This window comes from Ziziphus jujuba, chromosome 7, assembly GCF_031755915.1.
Source record: "Ziziphus jujuba cultivar Dongzao chromosome 7, ASM3175591v1".
Classification (NCBI taxonomy): Eukaryota; Viridiplantae; Streptophyta; class Magnoliopsida; order Rosales; family Rhamnaceae; genus Ziziphus; species Ziziphus jujuba.
Genome location: NC_083385.1, coordinates 1,899,731 through 1,917,517, shown reverse-complemented (window position 1 = coordinate 1,917,517; position 17,787 = coordinate 1,899,731). Strand labels below are relative to the sequence as shown.

Genomic DNA, 17,787 nt, shown 5'->3' with positions numbered 1-17,787 from the left:
AGGCATATTGAGGTCCATGTGTCTCTCACATGCTTTTGCTTGGAAGCCGCACTGTGTCTTTGTCAATAGAGTTTTTCATATCATAAGATGCCAAACTATCACTAATCAAAGGTGACGATGGAACTGCCTAGCGCTAGCTTCAATTTGAACGCCAATTTACTCCCCAGAGCATTGACAAAAATTTAGGCAAAAAGATATACATTCTCATCGTTTTACAATGGTCAATTTACAATCATGTGGAATGTCAAAATAAAATATATTAATTTTATAAAATATTTATTAAATGTCCAATTATGAATGGTCTAACTTACACCATAACACTTATACAACAATTCTAAATATTTTTTTCTCCATAATGTTATACATGATAATTAATTAGTTTCACTCTCATATATATCCATAGTTTTACTTGTTTTCCTTGAAAAAAAAAAATGCATTGCATATTTGAAAAAACAAGACCAAAATGGCAAGCTAGTGGTAGCCTATTAGCTAATTATAGCCTTTATGTAATGAAATTAATGAAAACAGGACCTTTAATTCCAAAATCATCAGATATAGCGTTGATTAAATCTAGCTAGTGTACGTTGATCGCCAAAAATATGATGTTTTTCATAACTTTGGCTCGTTTTCCACCGTTTACGTGTTAGAGTTGAGCAGCATGTTTGTTTGAATCATGATGGTTATCGGTTGTATACTTGGACAATTATACTGCATATAATGAAAGTTTCAACTTTCACGTTGCTTTATGTGACAGGGGATGCATTTTCCAAAACATTTTTTTTATTTGAATTGTATTTTCTTCTTCTTCTTTTTTTTTTTTTTTTTTTTTTTTAAATGTTTTGAGTTGTACTGGGCTGAGTTGTACTATACCATTTAACTTTGATATATGAGCTGTATTTTTTACTAATGACCAAAGCCTTTTTTTTTTTTATTCCTTTGAATTTTGCTTAGATGGTTTTCTTCTGCATGGGGTTAAGTATCAAATAATTTTAGAATAGGACAAGGATCGTAGAGAATTTTAACTTGACGGATACTAGGAGTAAATAATATAATATTTATTTATTTATTTATTTATTTTTTGAAGGTGTTGTGTATTGTAGACATCCTCGCAAGAATCTTTCTAGAGGAACATAAAAAAAATAAAAAATAAATAAAATTGTTGAATTAGTTTATCATTATAATAAAATATTAGAGATAAAGTGAGAATTCTTTAACTTATATGCAGTTTACACATTAATTCTGTTGTATTTTTTTATTCAAAATATTAAAAAAACAGAGCAGTTACCGCCGGTTGGTTAAGATTCTGGGATGGAGGGAACTCAGGGAAGGCATCTACCTCTAATATCTAATTACTTTACCTTCTGAAATCTTCTTATATATAAGAAATTAAAACAATTAACAAATATATAAAATTCATTAATGAAGTTTGATAATGGGTTGAGGACCTCCCCAAACACCCTGGCACATGTCTGTCGTTTTCACCAACAAATTTCTTTGCATAAAAAAAAAAATAATAATAAAAATAAAACCAGTTATGTGCTAGGAAAGGAATTTATGAATTCCATGGAGACCACCAACTTTTTCAGGTGGTAAATGTAAAAAAATAAAAATAAATAAAATAATAATAATAATATATATTTTTTTAATAAATAAATAAATAAATGTTAAAACATTGAAGGTTAAATCAGTAACTAGCTAAGCTTAAAGTGAAAAACTGAAAGATTATAGAAATCTTTAAAAATGCAGAAGAAAACAAAATTTGTTTCAGGAATTACGAACGCTGAGAGGAGGTGAGGATGCAAACGACACGAAAATCCAAGGTGGTGATCGGCGAATGGCAAAAACGTTATAAAAATGTAAAAAAATAAAGCAGACCAAAAGCCAAAAAAAGGGCCGCTGGTTTTTGCCGCCATTATCTTCAACACAAAGCCGGGGCCCACAAACTGGGCCCACTTTCCAGTCAAGTAACTGCAATTTCATTATCCATTTTTACAATTTCACCCCTTTTCTCTGCACTTTATATACGAACCTTCCCACTCCTTTCCGAAACCCGTCACTTAACCAACCAAACCAAAGAAAACCGCTGACTAAAAAAAAAAAAAAAAAAAATCTCACAAAAAATTCATTTCCATTTTTCCAAATCAGTTTGTTCTCTATCTCTAACCGTTCTATTTTATTTGTAAAGAAGATATGGCCAAAGGTGGGAAACTAACCAAGCTGAAGTCAGTTCTGAAGAAATGGAACTCATTCAGCAAACAAAACCGTGCGAGCATCAACTCCATCGCTGCCGACGATGATTCTTCCACCGTCTCCAGAGATCTCCACCCAGTCTACGTAGGCAAGTCCCGGCGTCGCTACCTCGTCGGCTCCGACGTCATTGACCACCCGCTTTTCCGGGAACTCGTGGAGAGGTCCGGCGATTCCAGCGACGACACCATCAACGTGGCATGCGAAGTGGTTTTGTTCGAGCACTTGCTTTGGATGCTTGAGAATGCTGATCCTCAACCAGAATCTTTGGATGAGCTCGTCGACTTCTATGCTTGCTGAGGAATGAAGAATTTATGAAGATATGGTATATATATATATATATATATATGTATTTTGCATATGCATGGTAACTCCGTGAGTAGAAATAACGTCAACGGGGATGATTGTTTGTTTCCAGTCATCCTCACGGTATAGAGTTTGTACATTCATTAATGAATAATAATCGTAAGTAGGATTAAATCAATTGAAATTAAGTCTGAAAAAAAAAAAAAGAAGAAAAGAGAGAGAGAGAAGGGGGCATTTTCTGATGAGGGCAGCAGAGTGATTGGGAAGGTGAGGATTTAACCCCATTTCTGTATAATGGCCAGCTATGTCGACGATGACCTCTAATTCCTTGTCGAAATTTCTCAAACTTAATCCATCGATCGGCAGTACTACTGTCGAATAATATTTGTATTATTGTTCTTCATTTGTTTATCATTCTTAATATAACATTTTCTTTCCCACTTTTTTCTAAGATTTGTTTCGCTGAATGTGAGACTTTCTATTTTATATATATATTTATATGTTTGATTTCCAGTATTTATCTTCCTTTACTTCTGTGTGTTTGGATTTTTCTTCTATATCGCAATGATTTGATTGGATATTTTAAGTAATATTTGGTACCCAGGATACTGGTAATGTTATAATTACATACATGCATAACTCGTTAAGCGATTAAGAGAATCCTTTTCTTTTGAAAAGAGAGTCTAGTTACCAAAAAGAAAAAAAGGACAAAAGAAAATAAAATTAAAGAGAATAGGAGCTGGTATTGCTATAAGCGCCAAATTGGGGATTAGGATGAAAATTGACATGAGTGGCGACAAAAATATATCATGTCAGCTATCACATTAATTAGTGAACTAAATTAATTTTAATAACTAATAAAAATATTCCTCAATATCTTTTATATAAGCAATTAAGAACTTTTACATATTCTTAATATTTATATGTATGTGTATATAATTTGATATCCAATTGAAAGTCATCAACCCAATGAAGGATGTTTTATCGTATTCGCATTGTCACGATAGAGGTCTCTTTCTAGTTTTCTAAGTTCTACCAGGTCCATTTGGGTCATCTAACTAGGATCTAATGTATACCTATGTATATGTATATATATATAGATAAAATATATCACTCTTCTGCAAGAGAGGGAAAAAAGAGAAAGAAAAAGATGGAGATAGACTGACCTGGAAAATAATGAGATACCAACTTTTTTAGGAAAAGGGGATGGTATCATACTTTCCAGCCAAAAGCAATAAGATAGTATCAAAATATAGTTTAGAAAGAAAAAAAAACACATAGTATCATAATTCCAAAAAATAATTAAAAAGAATATATATATATATATATATATGTATATATGATAATACAAATTAGAAAGGGGGTGTTCTACCAACTTGAACAATAGAATAAACAACAGCCGTGAAGGGTAACCCCGGCCAGACGGGCTTATAATCAGAATTTTATTTGAGATGGAGGGAGAAAAAGAAACTGGCATATTGTAATGGTTGCACAAATTAGATCCAATACAGAATATTAGCACTGGCTGAATACGTTTGCAACCGGCCTAGTCCTAGTCGTCCTTACAAATTAAACAATTAGATTCACAGGTTAATAATTTTGTGCTTAAATTAATATTGCCCTACTCGAGTTTGAATCGTCCATGCCAAAATTGACTCAGCGAATTTTTACTGTTCCTTGACTGGGTGTATGTCAACTCAATTAATAATTTAACGAATAAAAATAAAATCAAAATGATAAAACCTAAAATGAAAAGGTACACCTCGTTTATACCTTATAGTGTGTACTAAAATGAAAAGGTAAGAACACTTGGTGGAACATTGTAGTAACTCCTTTGGTTGCATCAAATTTTCTCAGTCAAAACAGCTATGCAAGTACGGATGGTTGATTAATTAATAGCTGTCAAAACGTCTACTGGTCTAGCTGATCGTCTTTCTTTCTTTCATTTTTTTTTTTTTTCACAATAAAAATACAAATTAAGACAATTTGGAGTAGCTAGCTAAAAGATTCCCTCTCGGCGTTTTAAATACGAATTTGGGGATTTTGTTTTATTAATATGTCACCGATTTACTTTAAATAATTAATTTGGCTTGAAATTTTCAATTAATTCCATGCAATACAAACATGTATATTTATTAATAATAAAAATGCAATACTTTAATATTAATCAAAGCAGTCAACCTGCCTAGCTCAGTTTCCCTAACCCTGCTGGAAAGGGACGGGTGTCTGACATACATGCAATCAAATAGAATACTAAATTTAATTAAATTAAATTAATGGTCCCATGCCACTTTTTAATTAAATTTCAATAAAAATAAAATAAAATATGTGCAAATATATAAATATGCGTATGTTGTAGGCACCGTAAGGAAAAAAATCATATTAAAGTTGATTATATTTGATTAATAAATCGAATAAAAGTCAAAAAAATAATGCGTATTGTATAAATATAAAGTTTAGGATACTAATGATTAGGTTGTTCGAGATGCTTTTGCGACATATAATATATCAATATATACAGTCACACGCTCTACTTGTTTTGCTTTGTTGGTTGGTTAACAAAAGGAGCTTAATATATGTATTAAGAAGATTGGGTAAAGATTTTAATTATATATTGGAATATGGAGAAGTAGAAGACACAAAGTAAGTTGAATCAGGCATTACTACACCAGAAACGCGTTTCCAAGCTGCCATTGCCAACCCATAAAGCTCTTTAGCCTGACCTTGCTTCCATACGAATACCAAAACAAAATTCCCTAAATATTATCACAAAGTACGTTTTGGAAATTTAGTCTTTAGCTAACCCCACTTTTGTTACCATTTGAATTAGGTTTGGTGTTTTGGCTGATTCTCCTTTTAATTCCAAGATTCGGCCGCTGTCTCAATTAAGAACAAATTAGTCTCTTGCAATCCCTACCAGAACCATTCAATTGAACAAAGCAATAATGAAAATGCCTACACAATGAGGTAGAAGTTTGTATATAATGGGCATTAGTTCGAATCAAAATGGGAGACAAAGTGTCTTCATGCTTCCTTTATGGTGGTTTCTGGTTAATTTGCAGAAACATTGTATAATATGGGTAGTAATTATATTCTGCTTTTATTTGAAACTATTAGATAAGAAGAAAGCCTATAAATATATATAGATATATATATATATATATATATATAAGCTTTTCTTCAAAGTACTCCAAAAAAACATAAAATATAACAAGTATATGAAGCTTTAAACGATGGCTGCCACTTGCAATCTTTGCTATATATCCACAAACAATCTGTTCAAAATAATCCAATTTTACTAAAAATTTAAAAATGGACACAAACTTTGATGTTTTTTCTGATGTTTGGTTAAGTGTTGCAACAAAAAAATAAAATCAAAATTAAGGAAAATAGTTTTGAATTAAAAAAAAATAAAAAATAAAAAAAAAGAGAGAGAGAGGAAGTTAGTATTACCATAAGTTATAATTCTCCAAGTTTGGAATTTAAGTCTGAGCGCAGTAAAGAAAAAGAAAAATTAAAATAAACAAAATAGAAATATTAGGCACTGGGGAGACGAATATACCCTTGGAGCCACCAGATTGTCTTTTGTCAGGAAGGAAGAAGACAAATTGTGTTGCACAAGGTGACGGCCGTTTTTCGCGGCTTTTCATGGTAGAGATGCCTTCAATCATCTATACATTGATTTTGCTCGACATTTCGTGATAGGACAAGAAACCCCCAGGGCATTTTCGTCTTTTCCGCATAACAGCATTGAAGTCATTGGGCAGCAGCCCACGTGGGAGCGAGTCGTGAAATCCGATTTTCGGCCTTTAGACTGGACGACCCCCGCCCCCCCCCTTCCAAAATCCGAAAACGACCCTCACGTATCCATGTTACTCGTGGAATTTTTGTCTCCGAAATCCCCATTTCGTTTCTCATGTTTATTTTTCATGGCAATTCATGAATCTAAAGTTTGAAACCTTTTTACTTTTGACTTTTCTTTCTAATTTAACCAAAAAAAAAAAGAAAAAAAAAAGTATATATACCAGAAACATGCGCTGCTACAATGATCATTATTGCTTAAGTAATATTTTCAAGATCTTCTCCTCCCCATGTATAAAGTTGGTATATCTTTTTAGTTAACACTATTTTTGAACCATTATTATATAATTGAATCATGTTGAGCATGATGCAAGAAACTTGGCAATATTCTCCTAGTAGCAAAGCTCTAAAAAAGATTGAAACAAAGACCCATGCTTTGTCTGAGCCTTAATACGAGTGACGAAAGGAAATTAATAATAAGGAAAGGAAGATATATATATATATATATATATATATACATGTGTGTTTGTGGTGTGTGTGTGTGTATATGCATGTATGTATGACTATTGATATTAGTTAATTCGGCCCACAGCATATTTAGTAGAGGGTAGAGTTATGGATACAATACGTGGGGCTGCCCCTAGAAAAGGCCACAAGCAAGAAGACAAGTGCTGAAGAAAAGGCCTCAAAATGTAGAACAGCACAGTCTCCATACTGGTTTGTAGTCAGAAAAATTATATGCATAAGTATATATGGATAGATAGATAACCATCCACGGCATGCTGATGCTGTATGAATCTTTTGGGGGATTTAACTCTACGTACTTTCACTCTTTGATTGTGAAAGCCCGTCTATGTGTTTCCACATGTTTATAAACAAAACAAACAAAGCCTAGCTAGCTTGCTCTCATATCCCACTTTCTCAATTTCTTTCATTTACTACTCTTGCACTATATCCATATATAAAATATTATTCCATAACAAGAAATTGGTTTTCTTTTATCTGCCATTGTTTGCACATCTTCGTGTACATATGTAATTTGAGAGCATCCACAACAAGAAAATGACAGTTTGATTTTGTCTATTAATGGAAATAGTATATAGGATATATAGATCGGAAGAGATAAACCGAAATCATTTGGATATATATATATATATATATATATATGCCTAAACATGCATGCATATTATATGATGATAATATTTTTATATATTATTTTCACCGGCCTAGCGAGTAGTTATAGCAGCAGAAGAAATTTTTTCATCAACTAACAAAAATGATGTTGCTTACATGACCAACACATTGAGAGTGGGGCACTACATTCCAAAATCTCAAAACCGAAAAGCATGACATGTGATGTCTGAAATCTGAAATAAATCCCTCCACGTCCCCACCTTATATGCCCAAAACACACACACCGAGTGGGTCCCCTTTACAAATTGTGTGCAGGAGGAGAATTCTAGGTCTAGTAGTCGATGAGAGAGAGAGAGAGAAGAAGACAGGTCAAAAAAACAAAAAAAAGAAGAGCCATGCATGCATATGTGCATGTGGAATCAGGAGAGGGGACCCATGCAGATTTTGGGACGATGATGTTGGCTAAAGACTTGATTAATGAAAGACCATATACATGAGGATGATTATGATTATGATAGACAGCAATTTACTTACATGTGCTCTTTACCTTTTGTGTCGGCATATAAATCCACCATGTATAGATATATATCCCAGATTTTGGACTTCTTGTTTACTACTAATTAATATTCGGATGGATTACTTATTTGTGTCCCTCACATCACAAGTAATTTCTTACTGACTTTCATATGTCGCAATAATTCACTACTGCCATCTAGGTTTCTAGCTACCATATAGCTATCTTTCTATGGATCTAAATTTTTTACCAATTTCACAGCCCAAAAAAAAAAAAAAAAAAAAAAAAAGAAGAAAACCAAAAAAGATCTTTTCAGTGAAAGATATAGGAAAAGAAAACTCAATGCGGATATACACCAATCCAGAATACATATAAAGATTCTTGGGAGGTACTGAGATAAGGTTATTTGTCCTTTTCTTCGTGCTTATTTTTTTAAAAAAAAAAAAAATGAAAGAAAAAGAAAAATTAAAATTAAAAAAAATTCCCAGAGGAGTGGTGGGAGGTAAAGTTCATTAATATGATACATGAATATAGAAACCTATCTAAGGGCTAGGGCTCTTTAGATACTATAAGTTTTAACATTTCGAAGTCAATCATGTTTCCACTTTTTGTGTGGGAAAGGAAGGAGTAGTTGCAACTTGCAATTAAATTAAGCCAAGGAATCCAAACTACTTCTTGGCTAAACCAGGAAAAGTATACAGTACCTGTTAATTGTGAGGAATAAGTGAGAAAAATATTACAGTCCGTCACTCATCACCTATATCTTTCACATGGTTAAGACATATATATATATGTATATATATATATATAAACATGCCCTCCTGTGAGTTTGCTGTACTACTACTGGTTTTGGTATGGTTGGGTTAGACTGTTATATTGACTTATAATAGAATTGATGTCAATATTTCCTCCCTACTAATAGCTTAATTAATTTTCACCAATATCTTTCCTATTTCATGTAATATTAGTCTCTCTCTGGTTTACAATAATCAACCAATATCAACTCCTACATTATATTATTTTTTATAGATCTAACAAGCAATTTATATAAAAATAAAAATAATTATAAAAGGATTGAAATTAATTTGGGTTAGTTTGGTAATTTGACAAGCGTGGTGGAGTGTGTATAGTTTTTACGGATGGCAATTAGAATCTTCCAAGATGACTCATACCGGCCCATGGAACGGAACGGGCCTTTTGCATGATGTCTGAGTTTTGTTCATAAGCCTCGCTCCACAGAAATCCAAGCCCAAGTTCAAACTTAGCGACGCTCTTTCCCAGTAAAACCGTTGGTAGCCATGACAAGTTCATTATTACAGAACCATCCGTGTCCGAACAAACATATAACCTCAGTATTCAGTAATGTAACAAAATCTTGTTACTTAAAATAACTCTTCTCCCAACAGTATAAATATCAGAATCATAAAATGCCCCCAACCTTGCATCTAAATTACTCAGGGAGACGTGGACATAATATATGCATATTACCAGCTCATGGCATTATTGACATTTACCTCCTCATGAAGGTCAATGATATACAAAACAACCCAACGACTGAACCTCCCATAAACCTTAAAACAAAAATCACGAACAAACTTCACGTAACCACGTCCCAAATCCTTTATATATAGAAACATACATACATACATATTCATCGATCCAAGAAATTCAAAAAGAAAAAACAAGAAGAAAAAAGAAAAAGAAAAGAATAAAATGGGCTGCAAATCAACAATGTTGCTTGCAGGAGCAGTTGCTCTGGTGGTTGTGGTTATTCAAATTCCGAGTGTTTATTGTGGGAAGGCAAGGTTGATCCCGTCGGACCGTACGAAACTAGACGAATGGATAGCAGTCAACATGAAAGACTATGTGGAACGCAAGGCCAAGCAAGGCAATTCCAGTTTAGATATCAAATTGGCAAAGGCTGAGGACTCCGTTAAGATCGTCAAGGTCAGGAAGGACAGCACCGGAGATTTCAATACGGTGACTGACGCCGTCAAAAGCATTCCCAAAGGAAACACACAGCGTGTGGTGGTTTGGATCGGTGGCGGGGAATACGTTGAGAAGATCACCGTGGATGTGTCGAAGCCGTTCCTTACGTTTTACGGAGACAAGGACGACATGCCGACCATAGTTTTCGACGGCACGGCGTTTCAGTACGGGACTTTGAACAGTGCCACAGTGGAGATCGAGTCTGATTACTTCGTTGCTGCCAATATTGCATTCGTGGTACGTACGTACCTAATGTATAATATTAAATTTGTTATTTTTTAATTATTATTGTTATAGTTTTAAATTTTCCTGCTGCTAGGTATACAAATGCAAATTAATGCATGGTCTAAGTCAGAAAATGGCAGTGGTTGTTAATTAATTTGACAGAGATATTAATGAGATCCGTGGAATAAATTTAATGAGGACCTATGAATTCAATATAGGCCATAAACATGGGAAATTAAAGTAGTATTGGATCGAAAACCATAATTATTCAAGCAATGCAGAGACCGTGACATTGGAGCCCTTGGAGCGTGGTGGCATGGTTCCAATAACATAATACATATATACAAATATTGCATGCCTCTGCATCAACTTTTTTTTTTTTAATTTTTTTTTTTAATATATATTTTGCTTTAGTGGGAGTAGTACAAGTAGTATGATTAATAAGTGTGTAATTTGTGGTGGGGTGAGTGGATACAGAATTCAGCTCCAATGCCGGATGGGAAAAGGATGGGGGCACAGGCGGTGGCGATGAGAATATCAGGGGACAAAGCAGCATTCCATAACTGCAGGTTCATAGGATTTCAAGACACCTTATGTGATGATAAGGGCAGGCATTTCTTCAGGGACTGCCACATTCAAGGCACGGTGGATTTCATCTTTGGAAATGGAAAATCTCTCTACCTGGTATATATATGTATATATATATATATATATATATATACATACATATATACATAATATCATATATATTTATATAAGATTTCAAACAACCATACATATTTATATATATATATATATATTAATTAAATTTTGCTAAAAAAAACGATGGATCCTATACTATAGCAGAATTGTATATATATTTGACAATGATATATAAATACACACACATATGCAGAACACGAGCATAATTTCAGTGGCGAAAGGAATGGGGGTGATAACAGCACAAGCAAGGGAAGACGTGAGCGATGACAGCGGATTCACATTCGTGCACTGCAACATAACAGGGACAGGTGATACATATTTGGGACGTGCATGGAAGGAGTGCCCCAGAGTTGTATTTGCTTACACTTTTATGGGAACCCTCATCAACAGCCAAGGATGGTCAAACAACATGCACAAAGATCGCAACGAGTACATATATCTATCTATATTTGCATTAATAATTATGTTAATTATAATAAGTTTTGAGACTTTGAGACTAATTTTATATATTATATAAAATGAATGCGTTTAATTTGTATATATAGGACAACTGTATATTATGGAGAGTACAAGTGCGAAGGACCAGGAGCAAGTACCAAAGGGCGCGTCAACTATGCAAAGACATTATCAGACGAAGAAGCACAGCCCTTTCTCAGCATGACTTACCTCCATGGAAACAAGTGGATTCTCCCTCCTCCCAAGCTTTGAACAAACTACTACCATTCTCATCATCATCATTATCATCCCTTTCTTCCAACATATATGATCAAATCCAATATCATCATCACTACTCTTTCTGCCATTGAGGCATGGCTATCCTGATCTTCTACTATTTGTTCCCAATTGGTCATAATGCAAAATTTGGCAAAGTGATATTGATCATCATGTACCATGTTTTTACAATGTTGTTATATGAACCCCGCTTTGTAACAAATCTTTTCATAATTATAAGCGCTCCCACCACGGTTCAAATCAAAGATATATAGTTTTGCTGTTGTATGCAGACACGTCCACCATAATATGGATATATGCCCAATCGTAACCCATCAATTACCTGTGTAGCGTTCTCAACCTTTTAACTGCATGAACGCAATAGCAGTGTTTCAATGACTATAATGAGTTGTAGAAAAAAATAAATAAATAAACACTATGAGTGGTCCTCTAGAAGTCGATGGCCCAAACCAATTCACGTAAAGATGGCTAATTGGGTCAGCTTGAGTTGGGAAACAGCAGAAGAATTCAATTGGGCCTCCAGTTTGAAGAACCACAATTAGTAACCAGGCGGAATATGGATTGATGGTTCCGAAGGTCAGACTAGCTGGTAGTACTACCTTTTAACTCTATTTTCCTTGTCTTAATTGAAGTTTTAAAGCACCCGCTGGAAGTTCATTTTCTCGTGACATTTAACCCAACCGTTTTATTTCTTCCCTTTGGTATTGTTGGGAGTTCCTTTTCTAAAAAGTAAAATTGAAAAAGAAATGGAAGGACAAAATGGTCCCCTCTCCTTTCAAACGTCATCCCTTTGGTCGTTCTGAAAGGAAAACAACCGAAAAAAAAAAAAAAAAATCAGCTTTAGCATATAAAACATACAAAGATAATAAAATAGATCTTTTTTTAGTGAAAATAAAATATGGTTTATACAAAAAAAGCAAAAAGAATTTAAAATTATATATTGAAACTACAAGGACAGAAGTGCTACAAGCAAAACCATTACAAATGAGTTATGCATCTCGATCAGTTAATTTTTGTCCAGTTGACTTTCCCTATGGTGTGAACAAAAGACATTTCTCAATTTGCATTTATTTTCCTTTTGGTTCACACTTATTCTGTTATTTGCAAATGAAAAAATCTAGTTGATTTTTTTTTTTTTTAAGCTCGTGTTCGGGTGGCCATCGTGAATATTAGTAGTCAAGGTTGAATATGAATCCATTAAATATATGTAATTTTTTGATATATTAACTAGACAACCAATTTCCATCCTGTGCAATTTATTGGTAATCTTATTCTTTTTAATTCTACCTTTTCAAAGTGGCCTTCTAGATTGCAATGGGTTTTGAATATTTGAAACATTGAATTGATTAATGATAGCAGTACTACATTATTCAATTGATTCAACTTGCATAATGTTAAAAAATATATATTGCTGAGCCAGCGAAATGTTGTCTACCATACATTGCCCAAATTAATAATAATAAGGAATTTACCCTTTTATTATTTATTTATTATTTATTATTATTATTATTATTTTTTATCTCCCAAGTAATATATCCATTGGTTTTGGCCTCTGTAAACTTTTTGAGATATATTATGATTCTATACAGGGTCGTGAGTAGTGCCTGTGATCTTGAAATCATGTGCACAGAGATCTGAGAGGAAGTCGTGCAATGATCTTTAAGGGGTGTACCAAAAGTTAATCAAGGTTACAGATAGTTTGTATCTAATAAGACAGCTCATCCATAGATTTGCTTGGAGAATGTATCACAAAGCACATGAACATTCCAAATAAAGACCCATTTGGGCATTCCAACTGTAACTCTAGCATGTGCCATTGAATAGCAATTTATCATAAAATAATTACAAAAAATAAATAAATAAATTGAAACATGATATTGAAGATTAAATGGAATATGAAATGATCCAAACATGGTATGCTGAAAATCCAAATGTGTTTCTGTTTTTTTTCATATATATATATTTTCCATTAAATATTGGATTAGGTCTCAACCTCTCAACCCAACCGGGGAAAATAGAGAAGTGACCATTCTAGCACCAAAGCCAACACACCTGAAAACTTGCTAACTAAAGTTTTCCTATTTTTTGTCATTTAAAAGGGAAAAAAAAAAATGAAAAAAAGAAAAGAAAAAGATATCTGCATACAAGAAGAAGACTGTTTTACACCAGAAAAATCAGGACCACTGCAAAGATAAGCGGTTGTTTACTCTGTAATGACTGAACTTCCAGCTGCAAAAAGCAAGTAGGAAAAAAACAAAAGCTTAGAAAAACAGAAAAACCATAAATACAATGCAATCTTTTGCATTATGTAATACAAGACTGATCAAGGACAAAAAGCAACATCAATGAGGATGACCCATACATTCAACCGGGAGTGATTAAAAAACTTCATTCTCCAAATGTCCTACAAATTAACAAAAAACTCTGTGCTCTATATGCAGAATGTTATTGTTGAAAAGCAAGTTATGCTTGAACTACACAAGGACACTATACTATTAGCAATTTTAATTGGATCTTAGAACTTGCTTTTAAGTTTTAAACATATGCCTGCCCTTCAATTTCAAATGAGGAGAGTGATATAAAAGTAAGTTAGATAGTTTACCGGAGGTGTCAACAGGGTCACCCTTAGGATGGCTCTCAATGCACTTAAGAAGGTACTTGAAGGTCTCAATCTCGCATGGAAGAGTGAGGCCACCACCATGATTGAACCCAAATTCCTCTTCAGCCTTTTCCAGCAGTACTTTAAAGAGGGAGTGGCTTAGATAGCTAGTTGGAATAATGAACCTCCGAAGCTCAGGCCCTACATAAACCGCCAAATACCCTTTAGGTACATCAGCTGGTGGTTCGGGACTTTGGCAACTCTCCTCGTCCGAATCACAACTCGTAACATTTGTTAACCTTTTGTTAATTGCCGGTGAAATTCCTCCATGACTTTGATCATTACTTGGGCTACTACCCTTTGAGCCAAGTGTGACAGATTGCCATTTCTGGAGGAGTTCTCTAAGCCTAACAATCTGCCTTATTCCGGTCAACTTGCTGCTACCATTGTCGTCCATTGCTGCTGGTTTATCGCACTAGTCAAGAGAATCCCAGGATAGAATTCACAGTTTCCGATTCCAGAAGAAAAAGTCTCATCAGATCTTCTTCCACTAGCATATCCATATTTGTAATTAGAATCGGTCTTATTTAAAAACATAATTTATGACAATATTTTGCAAACTACTAAGGATAGAGATAGATATGCCATCCAGATTCATTGGATCCAATTTAACAAAACCAGAGTTGTGTGCGAAACAATTTCACAACAAATCAACAAAATAAGTTCCAATTTTTTTTGTTTTATTTATTATTATTTTTTTTTTTACTCTTCCAAATGCAAGAAATTCAGCCTCGCAAACCAGCTCAATTTTTTGTCGTTGTTTGCAGTTGCATGACTTTGATCTCTTCATGCTCAAAATTTTACACCCAACTTCCGACTTTGACTTGATAATTTACGAACCCAAATTTCAGCCAGCTCTGACTTAGTTCCCCCGTATAATACTTGAAACTCCGTAGAAAAATGAAATAGCAACTCCATCAATTTCAAAACTTTACCTACCCATAAAATTTTCTACAAATTCATAACAATCAATTCGCACCCCTCAAATTTCAGCCCATTTTTACATTTCCGGGCAACCAATCACTGAAATTCGAATCGGTACGTCACCAGAAACATCGAACTAACTTAAATTGCAAACATATATAGGTTTTCTTCGATGAATATCCATTCTTCTATGTGAATCCATTTCATATAACCAAAATTTTCTCCAGTTAAGATCCGTGACTTTGAGAGTACGGTATCTTTTTACCGCACATATAATGTAATCCTTTTAGATCCCTCAAACCTCCTTATCAATCAAATTCATATGAAAACGATGAAATGGACCAAAACATACAACAGTAGCATGCAGGAAAGGAAAAAGAATCGGATAAATCTGAGAATTCAAACCAGCGAAACATTTCTACGTATATATATATATATATATTTATGAGCATACATATACTTGTATATATATATATATATATATATATATAGGAATTGAAGATGTACGCATAGAAACGTACCTGAAGAGGAGGAGAACATCAGCAGCAGATTCGAACAAGAAATGCCATAGGAGCTTCGGAAGCGATCACAGAGAGCGAGCTCTCCAAATTAGAGAGAAAGGAAAGGAGATCTTTCAGTAACTCTGTATTTGTTTTTAGTTTTTATTTTATTATATTATATTATATAATTGTTCTTCTTCTTTTAAGTTTAAACTTAATTTGAATAAATATATCTAAAAATATATCCGAAAGCGAATTTTGGGAATCAATGTTGGAGTTTTTACTTTCATTGTGTCATCAATTCTCGGAGAAAATTTTTCTCTTCCTCACTCGCTTCACCGGCGCTTTCGCTGGGACTCTGTTTTTTCGGTTTTTCTTCCAAACCAAACAAACTTTATAAACCAACACCTTGTGTCACCTGTCATTTTAGTATTTTTTGGGGAGCCCAAATATTTTAACAATATTTTTTAGTTTTTTTAAAAAAAAAAAAATTCGAAAATTTGTGTTTTGGGAAAATAAAAATGTTTAATGTGATTTTGGGTGTGGTTCATAGAAAGTAAATGTGAGGCTTGGAATGGAAGAGTAAAGGGCGTATTAATAATTAATTAATAAGCGAAGAATTTGTTCAACTTTATTACGTGTCATCGCTAACGTGTATCCAATGCGCTTTTGGTTTGGATCCACGTGCTCCTAGGAATCTCAGTAGGCCCCCGCTGCTTGTGGGCCCACCCTTCCCCTTCCCATTTTCATTTTTCCCATTTTTTTTTTCTCTTTCATTTCAATAATAATAAAATTTTGGTTTCTATTTCTTTTTCATATTTATATTAAAAGAAAAGTGGTGCTCCCTAGTCCTTACCCCAAAAAATAATGTACAATTTATTTTTTGTCATTTTCACTACTTTTTTTATTTATTTATTTCTATAGTAAAATTAAATTTGGTATTTATTTTTTGCCCTTTTGTGGCTTATGCTTTCAGAGAAATATAAAGTAATGTGGAAAATTTCTCATAGTTCAAGGATCGGAAAATACACGAGGATTACCTTTTTTAAATAGGTGGTGCATATGGAAAATTGTTCACGTAATTTATATATCTTCCCGAAAAAGGAACATTAATAAGTTGTAAAATAAAGTATTATGAGGTAGTAGCGACTAGCAAGTATACAATTTAAGTTTTATCGAGAAAAAGACAAAAAAAAAAAAAAAAAGGTACACAATTTAAGCGATGTTACAGAACATATGGACATATAGTGAGATGAAAGATAGCATAATAATACATGTTTAAGAATACAATAAGGAGTTAGGACCTTTGACAATCATATTTCCAAACAAAAGAATACATTAGCTCATAACTTAGTCAAAAGTGGGCAACATTTTAATAAAATTGTTGGAACCATTTTGCTTTCCCATTTTCCTTGGCATTCGTTTATATAGAAATGAGTGAGTATCAATTATCTTATCCTCTAATATCATTTTATAGGGATAGGTTGTTTTTGGCTGCATTATTCTTAATTTTGTTCATTGCAATGTGACAGTAGTGCTTTGTCCACAAAGTGAAGGACAAAGAAATCAAAGATCAGGTTCTGGATTTTATGATCCAAGAGATAATAATGTGACAAAAGTATAGTCATCAATGAGACCGAGTTTAAATGTGTGCATATGCTATTTTTTCTATTTAGGCACCTCGGACTCCATATAATCACAACTCCAAGTGTATGAGCAAAGGCAGGTAGCAAACAACCCTTTAGCCGCCCACACCAATTAAAAATTCACTCTTTTTTTCCATTTTGTTGTTCTTTCTTTTTAAGAATCAAGCAAAGGCTGTAATTGTCTATAGTTAAGAACTTGACGTTATGATTGCCTCTTTTTTATTTTAAATTTAGTATTTTTTGTTTTCTTCCAAAAATGAGCTAAGTGATTAAATAAGTGGTCTACATAATTGTTTTTTAGTTATATAATATATAATTAATGATGACAACTCAACGGGGATGTAGCTCAAACGGTAGAGCGCTCGCTTTGCATGCGAGAGGTACGGGGTTCGATACCCCGCATCTCCA

At 33.5% G+C, this 17,787-nt stretch overlaps 3 protein-coding genes and 1 non-coding gene across 5 annotated transcripts; 3 read left to right on the top strand and 1 right to left on the bottom strand.

Moving 5' to 3' along the window:
* Nucleotides 1-2,041: 2,041 nt before the first annotated feature.
* Nucleotides 2,042-3,004, top strand: LOC107406513 (auxin-responsive protein SAUR76). The gene has a single exon (XM_016013648.4). The coding sequence runs from the start codon at nucleotides 2,191-2,193 to the stop codon at nucleotides 2,545-2,547; it is 357 nt and encodes a 118-aa protein (XP_015869134.1). The 5' UTR covers nucleotides 2,042-2,190; the 3' UTR covers nucleotides 2,548-3,004.
* Nucleotides 3,005-9,623: 6,619 nt separating this feature from the next.
* On the top strand, nucleotides 9,624-11,874 carry LOC107405177 (putative pectinesterase 63). The gene is made up of 4 exons (XM_048479800.2): nucleotides 9,624-10,219; nucleotides 10,685-10,900; nucleotides 11,112-11,347; nucleotides 11,464-11,874. Exons 1-4 carry the CDS (start codon nucleotides 9,716-9,718, stop codon nucleotides 11,624-11,626), a joined length of 1,119 nt encoding a protein of 372 aa, XP_048335757.2. The 5' UTR covers nucleotides 9,624-9,715; the 3' UTR covers nucleotides 11,627-11,874.
* A 1,693-nt stretch (nucleotides 11,875-13,567) lies between these two features.
* Nucleotides 13,568-16,177, bottom strand: LOC107405183 (protein SMALL AUXIN UP-REGULATED RNA 10). 2 transcript variants are annotated; one of them, XM_025068974.3, is made up of 3 exons: nucleotides 15,755-16,177; nucleotides 14,253-14,724; nucleotides 13,568-13,879 (listed from the first exon to the last, which is right to left on the bottom strand). In XM_025068974.3, exons 2-3 carry the CDS (start codon nucleotides 14,704-14,706, stop codon nucleotides 13,854-13,856), a joined length of 480 nt encoding a protein of 159 aa, XP_024924742.1. In that variant the 5' UTR covers nucleotides 14,707-14,724; nucleotides 15,755-16,177; the 3' UTR covers nucleotides 13,568-13,853. The 2 variants fall into 2 exon arrangements, with proteins under 2 accessions (XP_024924742.1, XP_015867681.1); XM_016012195.4 differs by having other exon boundaries at nucleotides 14,253-14,799; nucleotides 15,755-16,170.
* A 1,537-nt stretch (nucleotides 16,178-17,714) lies between these two features.
* On the top strand, nucleotides 17,715-17,787 carry TRNAA-UGC (transfer RNA alanine (anticodon UGC)). The gene has a single exon. It is a non-coding gene; the product is annotated as a tRNA-Ala (tRNA).